This window comes from Podarcis tiliguerta, assembly GCF_965153285.1.
Source record: "Podarcis tiliguerta genome assembly, chromosome: 3".
NCBI lineage: Eukaryota > Metazoa > Chordata > Lepidosauria > Squamata > Lacertidae > Podarcis > Podarcis tiliguerta.
This window is the reverse complement of record NC_139536.1, coordinates 90,870,836-90,888,995: the sequence shown is the minus strand read 5'-3', so window position 1 is coordinate 90,888,995 and position 18,160 is coordinate 90,870,836. Positions and strand designations below refer to the sequence as shown.

Below are 18,160 nucleotides of genomic sequence, written 5' to 3'. Positions count from 1 at the left end.
TATGCATCCTTTTTATACTGAGGCTCATTCCCTCTTTTAAGAATCTGCCCCTCCGCAATTCCTGGGTGCAAATAATTTTAACAAATACAACGTGCCTTTGATTTTTATCGCATGTGGTTCAGTGGCTTCAGCGGGAACCAGTAAACACAAATGTCAGTGCAAAATGAAGACTCCTGCCCCCTAATCCCAGTAACCTAGTTATGTGCTGTAGGTTTTGGTGTTGCTGTTTTGTTCTCTGCTGTACTGCTGCTGCCCATGTTGGTTGACAGTGACCTTTGGGTAATCAGGGCAGCTTGCTTACTAAGACTCGGAAGCCTCCAACCCAGCCCTTCTGGCTTGCATTTGCAATGTCAAGTTGGCTCAGGAACAGGAAGGGAAGACAGCTGTGCTCTGGCTTGATGGGGGAAGGGTTGGCTTCATTCAAAGAAAGTAAACTCGGCCCGACAAGGGAGTGCTGTGTAAAGCTGGCTCACAGAACTGGCTAAGGAAGTGTAGCAGCTGAAAAAGTGTGTGTAATATGTGGGCTGTGTTGTGAGGACTGTTTGCCACTTGGTTGTAAAATGTTCCATTAACTACTTCTTGAGGATTGTGAGGCAACTTAGTGAAGAAATTTTATAATCTTAACACACAGAGGTGGTCAACTGGGTTTGGCTTCAGAGATATCTTAATTTGCAGTGGACTCCATCCACCTTTCAGTGTCTCAACTTTTCGTTAATAAGCGATTTGGGGTTGTTGTTTTTTAGCTCATTGTTTCGTTCGCAAGGACAAAAATGAGTGCCTGTGTGTCTCTTTTGTAGATGCTTTATTGTACTGGTATCTCATGCATGTTTTTAAAAGGCTATTACCAGTCCCACTCTTCAGAGAGTATTTCAGAAAACCATTTTGTTCCCTAGACCCTATACCTAGTTGATGATGGCGTCATCCTATTCAAGGGCTCCATAGCTGTAAAAAAGGGAAACCGATTACACACCTGCAGCACAATACGGAATTTAGCAATTCCTGTGCAGGTTGGCCTGATTTTAGTGAGGAGCATTTTAGTCTGAGCGTAAAACTCTGTTGATCTGGAGCTTAGTACTATTGAGCTCAGCAGGACGGCTCCACCATACTGGGTGGGTTGCCGTTTAATTTAGAGTATCGAGCACAACCCTGAAACAAAACCGAAACAAGTAAAAGAATGAGGTTTCAGGCTGATGGCCCTTTTGTTGGTTCTTTTCCACACAGGACAAAAATAGAGAAAGAGAAAAAGGAGCACGCTAAATTACACGGGATGATACGTACAGAAATAAGTGGGGCTGAAATAGCAGAAGAGATGGAGAAAGAGAGGCGGTTCTTCCAGTTACAAATGTGTGAGGTAAGAGTGAACATTTTATTTTATTTTTATTTTCTGCGGCAAGTGCTGAAGGGAATTTTGAAGCTAACCTGGATGGTTCCAGTTTTAGGAAGGAATTTCTTGCTTTTTACGCAGTTATTTTATCAATGATAAACTGGCATCCCATGAAGCCTTTGTGTGTGTTCGTGTGTGTGCACGCAGATTATAAACAAACCAAATAGGCAAATCCTTTATGCAACCATTCCCATCCTAGGCTTAGGGGATTGTCTCCTGCGCCCATTCAAGTTGCCATCTGCTGCAGTATTGTTGAGAGATGGGGAAAAATAAAATCTCATTTTATTTGGTTAAGTAGGGAAATTTAACAGCTGTTGGGAAAGAGCTGTTCATGCCCTGAAGGGCTGCAATGAATTTGCTGCCTAGGGATTGTTCTGTAATGGTTTGGTTTCAAACTTGGTTGCTCTTTGGTTTTGTGTGGCAGTAGCCCTGTGTGGATTGTCCTTGAATCCACCATTAGTAGGACTGGGAACATTCTACCTTCGAGTTCCCCTCGCCTCAATGTAGTTTCTCTTTTCACTTCTCACGTGCCAATTCTCTCCTCACATTTCTGGGCAGCTCTGATCATAGTTTGCAAACTATGGTTGACAGTAACTTGCAAACTATTGTTTGAAATAATGGGTTGGAGTTGGCTTGTAGTTTGGGGGCTACACAGTTTACCTATTTGGTTGTTGCAGCAAACTATATATGTAGAATAAACAGAAATGGAGGAGAGAAAATAAACATAAGAGGAGCCTTGCTGGATCAGGCCAATGGCCCATCTAGTTCAGCATCCTGGCCTCATAATTGCCAGCTAGATGCCCATGGGAAGCTCACAGAAGGGAGCTGAGTGGGCCTGCATTCTCCCCATTTGTGATTCCCAGCAAGTGGTATTCAGAGGCATAGTGCCTCCAACATAGGCATTGTGGCTAATAGGCACTGATGAAAGGTAGAGATACAACACTGAGCTCTTAGCCTATGTCTGTCCTTCCAGACCATGATCTGAGGATTGTCTGAGTCAAACTGGTGTAGCAGAATATCTTCAGATTTGACAGTGTTAAGTTTCTTCTACTTGAAAGAATTTGACCAAATGGATGATGATAATAATAATAATAATAATAATAATAATAATAATAATAATAATTTATTATTTATACCCTGCCCATCTGGCTGGGCTTGCCCAGCCACTCTTGGCAGCTTCCAACAAATTATTAAAATACAGTAATCCACCAAACATTAAAAGCTTCCCTAAACAGGGCTGCCTTCAGATGTCTTCTAAAAGTGTGGTGGTTGTTGTTCTCTTTGACATCTGGTGGGAGGGCGTTCCACAGGGTGGGCACCACTACCAAGAAGGCCCTCTGCCTGGTTCCCTGTAACTTGGCTTCTCACAGTGAGGGAACCGCCAGAAGGCCCTCGGTGCTGGACCTCAGTGTCTGGGCACAACGATGGTGGTAGAGACGCTCCTTCAGGTATACTGGACCAAGGCCATTTAGGGCTTTAAAGGTCACACCAACACTTTGAATTGTGCTCGGAAACGTACTGGGAGTCAGTGTAGGTCTTTAAAGACCGGTGTTATGTGGTCTCGGGGGCTGTTCCCAGTCACCAGTCTAGCTGCCGCATTCTGGATTAGTTGTAGTTTCTGGGTCACCTTCAAATGTAGCACCACATAGAGCACACTAATAGGATGACACCTATAAGAGTTTAGAAGCAGAAAACATTCGCATGGCGAAAATTAAGGCAGAAAGTTGGGGAGTTTTAGACACCATAAATAATATAAAAAGATGTGTTAGGAGCTCTGTGACATAGAGAGATAATTTTAATGTGTGGATTTGGGTTTGTTCAGGTTTTCCTTCTCTGGTATCTTATCCGCCGCCATATAAAAATACGAATAACTTTTCAGTCCTAAAATATCCACCAGAAATATAGCAGCTCCCAATGTGGTATTGTAAGGTAGCAAAATAAGTAAGAAAAAGCACTTGGTGTGTGTGCATAAAAGCTTATTGCAAGTGATATATAGTTTCTGTGGTACAGTCAAACCTCACTTGTCAAACTGTTTCCAAACGCTTCCAAAATGTTCGACAACCGAGGTGCGGCTTCCGATTGGTTGCAGGAGCTTCCTGCATCCAGCGGAAGCCGCATCGGATGTTCGGTTTCCGAAAAACGATCGAAAACCGAAGCATTTACTTCCAGGTTTTCGGCGTTCGGGAGCTGAAACGTTCCGAAACAGAGGCGTTCAGACTCCATGGTTTGGCTGTATTTCTAATAGGGCTTCCAAAATGAAGAGTAGTTGATACTGTGCTCACATGAACAAAGCTGATTAGTGCTAGATGCTTAGGATCAATATACTTGGTCTTAATTTGTGAGGAGCTACTAAAGAAGATTTGTTTGCGCAGTAAATTAAACTTGAATCTGCTGTGCTGGAGACCTTACATGTAGTAAATTAATTAAAGGAAGAGGGAATAGCAGCACCAATGCAGTCCCTTGCTTACATGAGCTGGGTGTCTGTCAGGTGCCCACAGGGTTCCTTTACCTTTTCCTTTTACCAGGTGCCCACATTCATGGTGGGTGAGATACCGTGATCAACAATACAATCGTAAATCCACTCTGTTCAGTGTGACTCTCATACATTTCAACTAAGCTAATTTCCAAGCAAGTACAGTGGTACCTCGGGTTACAGACGCTTCAGGTTACAGACTCCGCTAACCCAGAAATAGTACCTCGGTTTAAGAACTTTGCTTCAGGATGAGAACAGAAATCGTGCTCCGACGGCGCGGCAGCAGCAGGAGGCCCCATTAGCTAAAGTGGTGCTTCAGGTTAAGAACAGTTTCAGGTTAAGAACGGACCTCTGGAACAAATTAAGTACTTAACCTGAGGTACCACTGTATGCTTTAGATGTTAGGGCCAAACTACAACTGAAGTTGAAGACTTAGGTAGCCTTCATGTCATGTTAAATTAAATACCAGGTCTTATTCAAATATTAAAAATGTCCCCAGTACTCCAGAGAATTATGGATATAATCATCTGAGAAATCCTCGGTTTTGTGCCACAAATTGTTTAGAAATGCTCCTTGCTTTCAAAAGTAGTTCGTTTTATTTAAGTTATTCAATATATACTGCTTTTCAGGGGGGCCTCACAAAGCAGTTCACTAACGACAAAAAGTAGTTTGCCGTGTGGCAGAGGAAGCTGCTGTACAGTGGTGCCTCTGGTTACGAACTTTATTCGTTCTGGAGGTCTGTTCTTAACCTGAAACTGTATTTAACCTGAAGCACCACTTTAGCTAATGGGGCCTCCTGCTGCTGCGCTGCCAGAGCACAATTTCTGTTCTCATTCTGAAGCAAAGTTCTTAACCCGGGGTACTATTTCTGGGTTAGCAGAGTCTGTAACCTTAAGCATCTGTAACCCGAGGTACCACTGTATAATAAAGCGCTGGATGTGCAGAACTAGTTCCTTGGACCATGGCCTATTGTTCCACTTGCTTACATTAGATAGCTGAAGAAAACCTTTTCAGCATTTGCTCCATCTGTGGTGGATTCCTCCCACTCCACCCACCAAAAAATGCTATTTCTTTTCTTTGAACTGTTCAGAATTAAAATGGTTTAATTGTCACTAGCTCTATGACCCTCATTCTGAAAAAGTAATTAATAATTGTTTTTGTGTGCCTTATTTATTTATTTATTTTAACAGTACCTGCTGAAAGTCAATGAGATCAAGATTAAAAAAGGAGTTGACTTGCTTCAAAACCTGATCAAGTATTTCCACGCACAGTGCAAGTACGTTCTCTGCCTCTTGGTAACTGTACGCTCTCTGGAAACGTTGTTCTTCCTACTTTCTCTGACAGAATAGTAGCACTAATGCTTTTTTGGAGGTGACATGTACAAATCTGTCAAGCTCAGCTGTACGTATATTTCACTACTGTTCTTCCGTCAGACTGAATGGTTTAAAAGGTCAATTATGGTCGGCTGGGTGTATTATTTCAAATGAAATGAGGCGTTGGGCTCAGATAATACCAAGCCATGCAGTTGTCTTTCATTCGTAATTTCCACATGGCCATTTGGCATGATTAGTAATCTGCGAAAAGGAATGAGGCATGTCAGCTATACCACCCCTCGTATTTCGCAGAATGTGTCTAGCGACTGACAGGAGTTCTGTTTCGCAGGGGTGGGAAAAGCACACCGTTGGGAACAGGGCGCCAAGAGCCCTGGCTTTTCACTCGTTTTTAGCACCCGCTTCCCAAAGGGTGGATGTTTTAAAAGAGGCAGTAGAGTACTTAACAGCCAGTCAAGTCACCAATACACTTTATGTAGGAAGTTGCCTTATTCTGGGTCAGAGCATTGATCTATCTATCTCTCAGCATTGTCTACACATTGATGTTCAGTGGCTGTCTGGGGTTTCAGACAAGGGTCTCTCCACCCCTGCCAGGAGGTGCTGGAAATTGTAATAATAATGATAATAATTTATTATTTATACCCCGCCCATCTGGCTGGGTTTCCCTAGAACCTGGAACCTTCTGCTTGCAGAACATATGCAGTCCCTCTGAGCCATGCCCCTTTATCGAAATACGCGTTTTATGATTTGTTCCATTCTGTACAGTATTGTCTTTTTAGAGTGGAATCATTTTTATGAAGCATTTTTTCCCCCAAATATGCAGATGCAATAAAACCAAAAGCCCAGCAAAAGAAATGAAATGGCATACGGGATAAAGATCAAACAATGGGAAAGGGACAACCATAAAAATATGTTCCAAATGCATAGTATTTATCGAGCATTTCAAAAAGAGGCCGCTGATGGTTGTTCAGTGCCTGGTTATTAACAGGCAAAATAATGTTCCACCACACAATATGGAAAGTTTCAGTCTTAGCATTGCCCTGCAGAGCTTGAAGATGAAATGTGATCCGCCCCCCCGGTGAGATGTTCCAGACGTTTTTATTCCAAAGCAAAAGGTTTAAGTCCTGTAATGGACAATCATGCAACAACTGATTAAAAAAACCATGCGTTATTTAAACGCAATATTTGTATTACTGCCTTCAAAAAGAGAAAGGAATTCTAGCCCAGTGTGTTGAACGATTAGTCAGGTGAATGAGCATGGAACCAAAGGTTTCCTCTCCAGACCTTCCTTAGCTAAGGTAATGCAGCGACAGGGAGAACGATAGAGCTTTGGTTCTGTATAAAACTCCCAAATCATAGATGTCTGTGGACTCCAAATGTCAATATTTCAAAGGCAAAGCCTTTGTGTCTACCAGTAGCAATAAATATAACCCTCCCAGTCAAGAGCTCCATAAGGGGCTCCCTTATGCATATGGCGCTCCGACATGAATAACGCGCTCCATGTTTCTTTGCTGTCATTCAGAGATGACCGTAACATATAAATGGGAAGGAAAGGCCTTTCTTCTTCTGCATATCTATGGACGTTTTTAGAAGCACAAGCAACTGCCAAGTCTAATCTAAATATGGCTTACTTTGATGGCAGACAGAGGAATCCAAACCTCCTTTATGCTGGGGGATTTTGGGTGGGTGTGTGAGTTGAACTGTATGGAGGTGTCCCTTTGCTCAGTTTTGCCAGCTGAATCAGCCTCCTGCTGGCCACCAAATGGGCAGGTGGGAAAGAGGCCAGCTGGTAGCATCCCCATCAGTAGAGGCTCATGGAAAGACCTGAAACAGAGCAAAATGGGACTGAGCTAACCCTGGATTGTGGGCCACCTGGAGCTGGTGCAGCGATCAGACACTATTGCCTCTTTCCCAACATTATTCGCCATAACTGCCAAGAGCAGATGGTGGCAGTGGCGGTGCCACTCCGCAGAGTCACACCAGGAAGGGGGAAAGGGGTTAGGATTGCATCCTTAGTTATCTACCAGATTCAGTGCATTCAGTGTGAACTATTGGCACTGTTCTCACATCTCACATAGAGGCACAAAAACTGGCTTGGGTCATATATTGACTTACATGTTAATGAACCCATAGAAACTCAGGAGAATACAATATTGGATGTAAACAACTGTTGTGTGGCCATGATCCAAAGCAGGAGTTTAAATGTGTTTCAGAAAATTACACACAAGAAGACAGAGATTTCTTTGTGGTTTCAATTGCTGCAGCTCTCTCGGGCAGCAACAAGTGAAAGGCAAGCTTGCCTTATTGGGCAGAACAGCAGTGAAAATCCCCAATACATCTGTATGGGCGCTGTTCCTTTACCTGAATTTAAATGACTACTATGGATGACAGCAAGAAACCCCAGAATGAAGTCATGAAGAACGTATTTTTATTTTATGTAAGAGAGAATACTTGTCCCCTTTTATTTTGAAACCCCTTTGTACCATTTCAGTCTTCTTGCTTTTTGTTAAGTTTGGGTTAGTTGGTAAAATAGTGATGGCGAAATATTGTTGCATCAAATATTGCAACGGGGATATTTTAATCAGGCCCTTTTCTCAAAACATCAGATAGCATTTTTCCATTTCCACATTTGAATTCTGCTCTTGTCATGAAAATCTCTAAGACAAAAATCCCACAGGAGCCCAAGAGATATAGGTCAACTGTCCTCTTCCCTAAGACTACTGAATCTTGCCTGTTCCTTTTGTTTCACAAAAAGGGTGTAGATTCCATATCGCAGAGGCACCTAAAGAAAATGTGTTTTGTGATCAAGTTTTTTTTACAGATTTTCACATTTAATTAGTGTGTTGCGTGCGCACGCACACATACTGATCAATGCTTTGTCTTTTCCATTCAGCAAATTTCAAGCATCTTAAATTAATGTTGTACTCCTTTTTATTTTATTTTTCTTCCAAAGCTTTTTTCAGGATGGCCTGAAAGCAGTTGAAAGTTTAAAACCATCGATAGAGAAGCTCTCCACAGATCTCCACACAGTAAGTAACTATATCTCCCTCATATTACTTATTACATTTGCATACTTTGCTTTCCAACTGGAGACTCCAGAGAGTCTCTTAAAATTAATAATAATAAAAAACAAAATAAATCCACAAAAAGCAGCACACACGTTCACAACTTTTAAAAATTTAAGTGGGGAAAGAGATGGACCCATAAAGAAACAGTAGTCAGGAGAGAGTGGAGAATAGAATGAGAGAGAGAGAAAAGAAACACAACTTTTTAAATTATGAGCTCAAAATGGCTGTCTTGCAGATGGACAAACCTTGAGGAGGACCAGTAGAAAGGGCAATTTCTCACCTTACAGCAGCCATGTGATGGTATTTTAGCCAGCCAGCCAGCCAGCCAGCCTGGCTCCCTCCCTCTCCTAGTTCTGTCTTGCAGGGCATTTGGTCTTATTGTACAGCTGTTGGGGGGGGGGAGGAGATTGTCCAGTGGAACCAGAAGCATCTGTGTGATGGTGCCTGAACATGTGAAGGGGAGAGCAGGGCCTTCCTGGCCTTCCCCACTCCCAGGTGTCAGTGGATGTGCTGCTTAAGGGTACAGGAGCATCACCTCTGCATCAAGGTTTGTACTGACAAGTAGAAGCCCTCCCAGTTTATTTCAAGCTTTTGTTGTGTCTTCGCTGCAGATTAAGCAAGTGCAGGATGAAGAAAGAAAGCAATTAATTCAACTTAGGGACATTTTAAAAACCGCACTTCAGGTTGAGCAGAAAGAGGTGAGCATGTAAGGTGATTTAACACACTTTTTTTTTTTACTAATTTAATGGGAACATTTATAGTTTTAGTGGTTGTATGAATTTGTTCTGGGTTCGAGGTGATCTTGTTAAGGTTTCTGCAAAGCTTCTCTCCCCATCCCCACCCCTATTTCTTGCACAAAGGCCTTGCACTTGGGTGTTACGGTAGAGAATCTGGAAATGTTTGGCTGGTTTTTTTTGTTTTATAAGAAAAAATAATCTGGGAGAGTTCATGTTTTGTGTCTATGTGATGGCTTTTGGAATAGTTCCCAGAGAGGAATAAAAGTGAAAAACAGATTTTGCCTGAACGTGTCAAATCTATGCAATTTGTTCAAAGACCAGTGCTATACAGGGATGAGGGAACTTGTGACTCTACAGCTGTTGTTAGACCCCCAACTGGCATCAGCCCCAGCCAGCATGGCCAGTGCTCAGGAATGCTGGGAGTTGTAGTCCAACATCTGGAGCATAGCTGTCAACTTTTCCCTTTTCTTGTGAGGAATCCTATTCGGAATAAAGGAATTTCCCTTTAAAAAAAGGGAAACGTTGACAGCTATGATCTGGAGGGCTGCAGCCTCTTCATCCCTATACTATGTGGTGGGTCCTGTATCATACTTGAATAAACTATGTGGACTTTCAGACAAAAAGCACACTTCTTCATGGTCTCAATGCAGTTCCTCCTAAGCGTTCTGTGTCTCTGCAGAGCTTCCTTCTTTGTTTTAAAAGAAATTATATCATCAATAAGATTGTGCATATTTGTGCATGACACCTTCAGAACGGAAAAACCTCTTTCACCCCACATTTGCAGTTTATTTGTTATGAGATACCATCCCCTCCCCAAAGCTGTAACCTGTGGAGCTTTCTTAGGATGTTACATATGATGGATTGAATTCTGTCTTGACATTCAAGTCCATTTGCGGAGGAGACTGGACAGTTATGCGTAGAATTGTTGACCAATGAAAACTCACAAGGGCAGTGGAGAACGAGAAGATTCTGTTGCTAAGGCAGAGGATCATTCCTTACTCAAATTAAGGGCCTTCCGCTCCCACATGTGTATAACCAGAATGATCATAACCACTGAGCAACATCTCTAGACGCAGCCAACCCCTTAGTCACCATGGGTTTCCTTCTTTTGGGGTCCACTTAGCAATGCAGTCCACATGCTGCCTTAGAGCCTTCCATTCTTCAGGAAAGATTGTGAGCCCACAGGCTTGAATTCCCTCTCCTGGGCTCCATCACATTCTTGTGGGTTGGAGAGCTTTAAAGCAGCAATTCTCCGGCCCTGAGTTTAACATACCAGCGACTCTCTGCTATTTCCTGTTGCCTGCAATTGGGCCCTGGGGAGCACGAAACCCTTGGTGGCTAGAGGCTGAGTGTTTCCGGGGGTTGTGGCCCAGAGGTCTCCGGTTCAGCACATTCATAACCATTAAGTTCAAGTCAACAGGGCTTGAGTCCAGTGTGTCCATAGGCTTTCGCCACTAGTTCTCCCAATTTAGTTGGCCTGTCTCCCTCTTTGAAAGTGTTGAGGGTGGCTGCTTGTAAGTCACACCAGTGATTGGGTTGACTTCTGGGCATAGGCTGCTAAAGAGGCAAGATTACTCAACTGGAATGAAGAACATTTGGCCTCTTCAGTAGTGGAGCTTCAAAGAAATCTGTAGCTGTTTACGCAGCTGTGTGTATATGGCCATATTGGGCTTTTTTGGCTTATGGTTTTCAATCCTGAGCAGGAGTTTTGGTTGAGACAAAGGGTGGTATTCAGCTAAGTGTTATCCAGAGTAGTCCAATTGAAAATAAGGGACTTGATTAAGTTAAGTCCATTAATTTCAGGGGATTTACACTAAGCAAAACTTAGTGAATGTCGTCTAGAATGTACCTAGGGGGACAGTTTCCATTTCTGATTAGGATGAACCACCTTATGCTTCAGAAGCATGGAGTAAAGCATTTAAAACTATATGTCTAATTAGATTCTGTCGTATCTGATGCTGTTAGATTTAAAAGCGTATGCTGAGTGGCTTTCAAGTGCTCTTGGCTGCACATCCCCAGGGTACCCCAATGGTATGCATGAAGCAAGGTCATGGAAAGTCGCTACCCCTAAAATGAATGGAAAATGATTTTTTGTGCATAGATAATTTGGATACCTAGTTTTGGGTACATGCGCAAAAAAGATACCTTCAGATCTGTGCTATTAGGGCATTAATGTGTCTTAAACCAAGTCAGACTCCCTCTGGTGTACTATCCAATACTGTTTTGTTTTTTGCACTGCAACTGATCTTTTTTTCTTCCTAAAATGCATTTGCCTTTTGTGACCGAAGTCTAGGAGAGTAAGTCCTTTGAATGTTTTTGTAAATGGTACATTGCATGATTGTCATGTGCATTTCAAGTAACTGGTCTTCTTTTCTGAAACATAATCTGTTGGCCTAATTGTTTCGTATTTTGCAAATTGTGTGAACATATCTTAGCTATTTAAAGGTGGATAAATTAAATCAAGGCAAAGCACATACACTGATACTGATCTTAATTCTTTGAGTGCTGGTCCTTCTATAGCCAAAATGGCATCATCCACTCACAAGAGGAAAATATTAGCAGGCATTGGGGGAACACCAAAGTTTGGAATAAAATAAAATAGAATAAGATCTTTCAACGAAAGTCCTTGTGGCAAAAACAACCTAATGGAAACTGAGCATGCTCAGTGGAATGTTGAATGACTGTTGGGTGGAAATTTGAAAAACAAAACAGGAGGAGGGGGGAATGGAATGCAGTGTCTCAAATCCTTAACTGGAGCACTTCACACTGCAGTGTTTAGTTGCAGGTCAGGCTAGTTTGAAAATTATTTCCTTTGCTGAAATCCAGTTGCTTGGCTTTTGTCCGTCTGTGAGTCCCTTGGGCTCTCTTGTATTTCGTGTTGTGAAGGATGCCTGAGAGATCTGTTTGTTCATAGATTAATTGACATGTATGTTGTGCCTTTTGAGTACTCATTGTTTTAAATATTCAGATGTATACTTAATTACTCCTTGAGAGTCCATTCTTTTCCCTTGTAAGCAAAAGCTGGCTTATCAGAACATACATTCGCATCAAATTCATAACTGAATTATTGGGAGCCGGTTTTTGCAAAGTGTATGCAGCAAGATCACAACATAAAAACCTATGAATTTCTGCTTAATCAAATTGCTAAACGATTGTGCTTTAGTGCAATTAGACGCTGTATTGAGCTAAATTAACGGTTGCAGCAACTCTTGAGTCACTACCGATTGTATGTGCTATTTAGAAGTCTAGAGGGGTATTCAGAGAAGTTAGCTTTTGCAGGGTAGTCATGATGGGACTGTCAGATCCACAGGATTGCCCCAGCATCGTGCTTGCAGTTGAAAACAAATTGTGAATGCTTTGTGACCTGACTTGTGTATCGTACTGACCTGCGCATTAAAGCCTTTGCCAAAAAATTGAGCTGCGAGTCTTGAGGGGCTGGACAACCAGGTATTTTTGACAGTGGCGATGCCTGGATTTTAAGTGGCCCATTTTGCTGCAGAGTGAAAAAAAGAAAAAGTGAAAGTTGCTTATGGATCATTTGTCATCATCCGAGCTGGTTGGGCTGTGAATAATGGGAATGTGATGGAGTTTCGAGCAGGGATTGAAACAGTGGGGGTTTTTTGGTAACCAATCTACTATTTTTTGCCTTTAGGATTCTCAGCTCCGTCAGAGTACGACTTATAGTTTACATCAACCTCAGGGAAATAAGGAACATGGCACTGAAAGAGATGGCAGCCTCTATAAGAAAAGTGATGGGTGTGTATGCTTTTTCTTTTCTTTTTTTAAGTGATGAGTACAGTGGTACCTCGGGTTACATACGCTTCAGGTTACATACGCTTCAGGTTACAGACTCCGCTAACCCAGAAATAGTACCTCGGGTTAAGAACTTTGCTTGAGGATGAGAACAGAAATCGTGCTCCGGTGGCGTGGCAGCAGCAGGAGGCCCCATTAGCTAAAGTGGTGCTTCAGGTTAAGAACAGTTTCAGGTTAAGAACGGACCTCCGGAATGAATTAAGTACTTAACCCGAGGTACCACTGTATGTAGCTTTGAAAGAAAAGTTAGAAAAAGAGCTTGGCAGTCTTTTGCAACCATACGAGTCATACCAAAATTTAGATCTCCTTCTCTCTCTCTCTTTTTTTAAAAAAATAAACAGAATCAGAAAAGTGTGGCAGAAGAGGAAGTGCACGGTTAAAAATGGTTTCCTTACAATTTCCCATGGTACAGTAAGTATTTGTTTATAGTACTCTATGCACACAGCCTGTTGCTAATAGGGGGGGGAAGCCAAATTAGGCTGCCTCTGTATTTATAGTTACAGTATCAGCCAGATTCCTTAACGGAGCATGTTCATTGAGATCGCTTAACTTTTCGAAAAAGCAACAACTTGGCCAAATTGCTATGAGAATTAAATACACGCCCACTCGTTTGTTACCGTGCCTGATGATGGGTTATGAAAACAACCAAATGTTTTACTATGTTGTTAAAAATAACGAGCTCTTGTTCTGGGCAGATGGATGAGGAAAGTATAAGTGATATGCTCTGAAAAATAATCTGCTATTGTGGCATCATGTTTGTAGGAGGAATCCTTTTAAGTGTAGAGTTCCTGTTGTTTTTAAAGTAAGTGATTGGGTCTAGAGACACAGGGAGCTGCTTAATACTGAGTCAGACCACTGGGCCATATTTTCTACCCAGACTGACGGTGGCTTTCCGGGGTTTGGGACAGGATCTCTCCCAGCCCTATTTGGCGATTGAACCTTGGGACCCTTTGCATGCAAAGCAGATTCTCTGCTACTGACCTGTGGCCCTGACCCATCTCAGCTAGAATGAAAGCTGTTAATTCGAACTTTCTAGGCCAGTGTTAGGATGGGATGTATTTTTATTATTATTTTTTTGCCATGTAATCTTTAAATCAGTTGAGGAAACAAAATAAAATCTAATCTTGTTGCCCGGATATAGTATGCTAAACCACAGCGCTTTTCCACAGTTAAATATTCCATGAGCAATCATGCAGATAAATAGATCATTTATACTACCTAGAAGGTTCGTTTGTTATTTTATTTTATTCATTAATTAAACTTATAAACCAACCCTTCCATCACAAGATCTCGGGGCGGTTCACAGAATAGGCTTAAGATGAAAAGTCAGGTAATGCCATCCATAATATCACCCAGCTGCGAGTGTGAAGACCGCTCCCTGCAAGGCCCTTTCCACCTGGCCTAGGGGGCAGGGCCCACACTCACCAGCCCTACTGAAGAGGCTCCTCATGAGGCCGGAGGAACATCGCCTGGCTATTGATTTATTGATTTAATATGCTGTACACCGATTTGAGATTTTTATTAAAAATATAAAGCGGTATAGAAATTGAAAAAATAAAACAAATAATAAATAATATGCCTTTTGCACTATAGAATTTGTATCTGCTTAAGGTACCAGTTTTAAATAAAGGAAAAAACCTGTTTGGCTTTTTCTGTACACCTCTAAGGGTGTTAAGAAGGTCATTTAACTGAAAACGTGTCATAAGCAAGGACTGGTATTTGCTGGGAAAACAGGTTACATAAGAAGGGCCTTGTTGGATCAGACCAATGGCCCCTTCTGGTCTAGCATCTTAGAATCATAGAATTGTAGAGTTGGCTAGAACCATGACGGTCCTCTAGTCCAACCCTCTGCAATGCATGATTTTTTTTGTCCTAACATGGGGCTTGAATCTTGCTCTCACCATGGCAAGCCAGATACCTCTGGGGAGCCCACAAACAGGACACGCATACAACAGCCCTCTCCTCTGTTTGCCTTCCAGCCACTGATATTCAGAGGCATTCTTCCTCTTAACACTGGTGATAATACCTAGCCACTGTGAATAGCAGCCGTTAAGAAATATTATTCTTCATTCATTTATCTAATGTCATTTTGAAGCTGCCCATTCCTCAGCATGGCATGGAAAGCTAATATCTGCACTGTCTAAATATTCATAGTCTATATAATAATAGATTCATTGCGTGACCTACTGTGTAATATTTGTAATGCTTGGCCTCAAAAGATACGTTTTAGTCCCAGTTTCTTCTTCCATGTAGAAATGCAACCAACAGTGTGTGAGACAGAAGGTCATGGAATTAGATTTTATGATGCTTGTATTATTATGCTCAGTTATCATTTAGACAATGTTGTTTAAAGAACAGCTGTTTTTTTAAAAAAAAACAGAATGAGAGAGATCTATTTAAAACTTTTTAATTTTTTAAATTTTTTTTTTAACTATTCGTTTTTTTCACAACTCTGCTTGATACCTAAAATGGGAAAGAAGCAGTGAAAGACGATTATTTTACTGTTTTCTCTTTGCCTTTAACATTTCTGCACAGCTGTACTTTGCCATAGGTCCTCTTTTTAATGGTTAGAGTCATCATAGCGATCCATAGTTAAAAGTAGAAGTCTTCTTGTTTTGCTCTTCAAAATATGGCAACCCTGCTTTTCTACCTTTTTCAAGACAGTTATCTCTCTCTATACTTCCCCCCTTTGTTCTCATTTCATACTGGCTTATTTCAGATGAGCTTCAAAACCATATCTTGGCGGGGGGGGGGGGGGGCGGTTATGGACAAGCTTACTTCTTAACACATTCTCATTTCCTTTCCCTTGCACATGGCTTTGCTGACATCAGTTTCCTGTTTATCACTAACCATTGCTTGCCGTAAATTCCAAATTGGCAAACTATAATTAGCACGTGTTCTCCCAGCCAGAATCAACTCTGCCGCTTCAAATGATGGTTTCTAATTCTGTTTTTGAAGCATGTGTTAGCTTGCTAATTTGGGTGTGCCGACAAGCTGAGGTTTGTGTTTCACAGGAAACTGTAGAGAGCGCCACATGTAAAAAAGGGGAGGAGGCGAGTATGTGAAACTGCAGTTTGGTTTCCAAACCATGGTGTGAGTGTGAAGGTTTATCTTAATTAAGCCACTAACTTTTCAAAACTGCTTTACATAGGACTTATTTCCAATACTTATAGCAAAACCCTACACATGTCCACCCTGAAAAAGTCTCACTGAGTTTGTTTTAAGTTGCAACCTTATACAGCTTCTGTGTAGGAAACTAAATATGGATATGGTTTTTTTCATATTCTTTTTACACAATAACATGTTCTGTATAAAATAGTTGTGCAGGTGAAGTGGCCCCCAATTTCCAGCACTAGATGGATTTTAAATATGTTTTGCAAAGTAAAAACTAAAAGGTTGGTGTTGCAGTCCAAATTCCTTTCGAATTCAGGGCTGGTTTTTTGAAAATCTCATGTGCCAGAGTGGATACCGTTCACTCAAATGTGGATTGGGTTGATAGATGGACTGTCTTTTGATCTGATTGTATGTACTCTTCTCCCAAGATCTAAATTAATTCTTCTTTCTTTCTGTCATTGTTTGTAAATTTAATTGTATTAGGGCCTTCAATCCTTTTCTGGGAGTACCATCTTTACAGCAGGAATAGGAATAATTTATATGCTGTGCACATAGTTGATAATTCTCCTTGGACACTGCTAGAAGTGACTTCTTTGTTGGTTATGGCCCCGAGTTTGTGCAGACTTTTTTGTCTGGTGAAATAGATAGTCTCAAAATACAGACTTCGTGTAGTTGGCTTACAACACACATAGGTACTAAAGAAGCAACACTTGTCTTCTCTTGTGTTTTTACCAGCTGATAAATATTGGCTGTTGCCTTCTAGCAAGCAGGAATGAAGATCAACACGATTTAAATTTATTGTTCTCTATCAGTAAGAACAATTTAGCAGTTCAACATATTTTCATCTTTGCAACCCACCCTCTTGTCACTTGGGACATTCTGCCACACATTTGCCAGCTGTGTGGCTCTCAAGTTTAAAAAGCCCTTTTCTCCAGTATCCAATCAGGACAGCTAACCAGATGCAGAAATTCTGGTACTTGTGAAATTTATACTTTTCTCAGACACTAGATGCTTGATGCATTTCAGGGACTGAGGTTACTTTGCCTTAATGCATATTAAGAATCATCAGAATGGCTGCATGCCCTGAATTTCTTCCTTGAACAGGTGCCGGTGGCTCCTTGCCCTTTCAGGACAGGCCTCTGACAGACTGACTAGATTGGCTCTTTTTATGGTTTTCAGCCCCCATCTACCTTTTGCTATGGCCCGCAGAACTGTTTAAACTTATTCTTCCTCTTTGGCATTTTGGTGTGGTCATTCACACTAAAGGCATCATTCCTTGTTTTCTGCTGTGTTTTGTTGGGTCACCTGCCCTTGTTGCTGTGTTAAGGTACAAGCCTTCCAAATGTTATTCCCCACGTCTGGTAGGCCTTGCCTTTAATGCCAGATATATATCAGTACATGTGTGGCTACTGTGTAGTGAGTAAAAAGGAACACACATGCGGAGAACCACTCCATTAGCATGACCATAGTTGGTCTGAGATTGTGCGCTAGGTCATCAAATTAGCTCCTGTTCTGAGTTACACTGGCTCTTGAACTGATCTTGGTCTGAGGCAGTTCCATTTTTTTCTGACCTTTCACGTTCTCTAAGGTGTGCATTGTGCCTCCCAGTTCCCATGTTGTAGAAAGGAAGATTGTCCTTTTTCTTCCTCCTGGAAGAACATTAGATGAACATTCCTCTATTCATGTGCGCTTTAGCTCTGGTGCAATTATGTTGATCTAGTTATGTGGGATAGCTTTGTTTTTTCTATCCTTAACTTGGGTCATCCTTCCACCCCAAATTGCATTGCCTTTCAAAACTTAAAGTGATTTTGTGCTATAAATGCCACCCACCTTACCCCTCATTCACATACCACTTCACCCCGGCTACTTCTAACATACAAACAGATTCTGCTATTTTTTCTTGTCTCTGTCAGTTATTGCTACACATCTTCCTTTTCAAATACCAAAGCTGGAGATGGATTCTGAAGATTACTTTTGTTTCTAAAAAGAGAGTAAGGTTGATCCAGTGGATCAGATAGGAACTTTCCATTCTCCAGAATCTAAAGGAAGAAATGCCAGGTCAAAGAATGTTTTACATGCACCAACTTCTCTGTTTGCTGTGCCAACATTATAATGTCATTGTAGTGTAATGTTATGGTGCAGCTCTGAATTCAGCAGTTAGTCTGCACAGTCCTAATCTCTTGACCTGCTGTTTTCAGTAAAACCCTTCAGGTCAAGTTTCTAATTAAACGCAATGGAAA

At 41.6% G+C, this 18,160-nt stretch overlaps 1 protein-coding gene across 5 annotated transcripts in view; it reads left to right on the top strand.

Moving 5' to 3' along the window:
• ASAP2 (ArfGAP with SH3 domain, ankyrin repeat and PH domain 2) overlaps positions 1 to 18,160 on the top strand; it is a 92,054-nt gene that overhangs the window by 40,315 nt on the left and 33,579 nt on the right. For all 5 annotated transcript variants that reach the window (XM_083431561.1, XM_083431564.1, XM_083431562.1 and 2 more), the window contains exons 6-11: positions 1,222 to 1,351; positions 5,048 to 5,133; positions 8,142 to 8,217; positions 8,868 to 8,954; positions 12,646 to 12,749; positions 13,148 to 13,217. In XM_083431561.1, the coding sequence (XP_083287687.1) occupies positions 1,222 to 1,351; positions 5,048 to 5,133; positions 8,142 to 8,217; positions 8,868 to 8,954; positions 12,646 to 12,749; positions 13,148 to 13,217 (553 nt within the window). The remainder of the gene's footprint in view (positions 1 to 1,221; positions 1,352 to 5,047; positions 5,134 to 8,141; positions 8,218 to 8,867; positions 8,955 to 12,645; positions 12,750 to 13,147; positions 13,218 to 18,160) is intronic.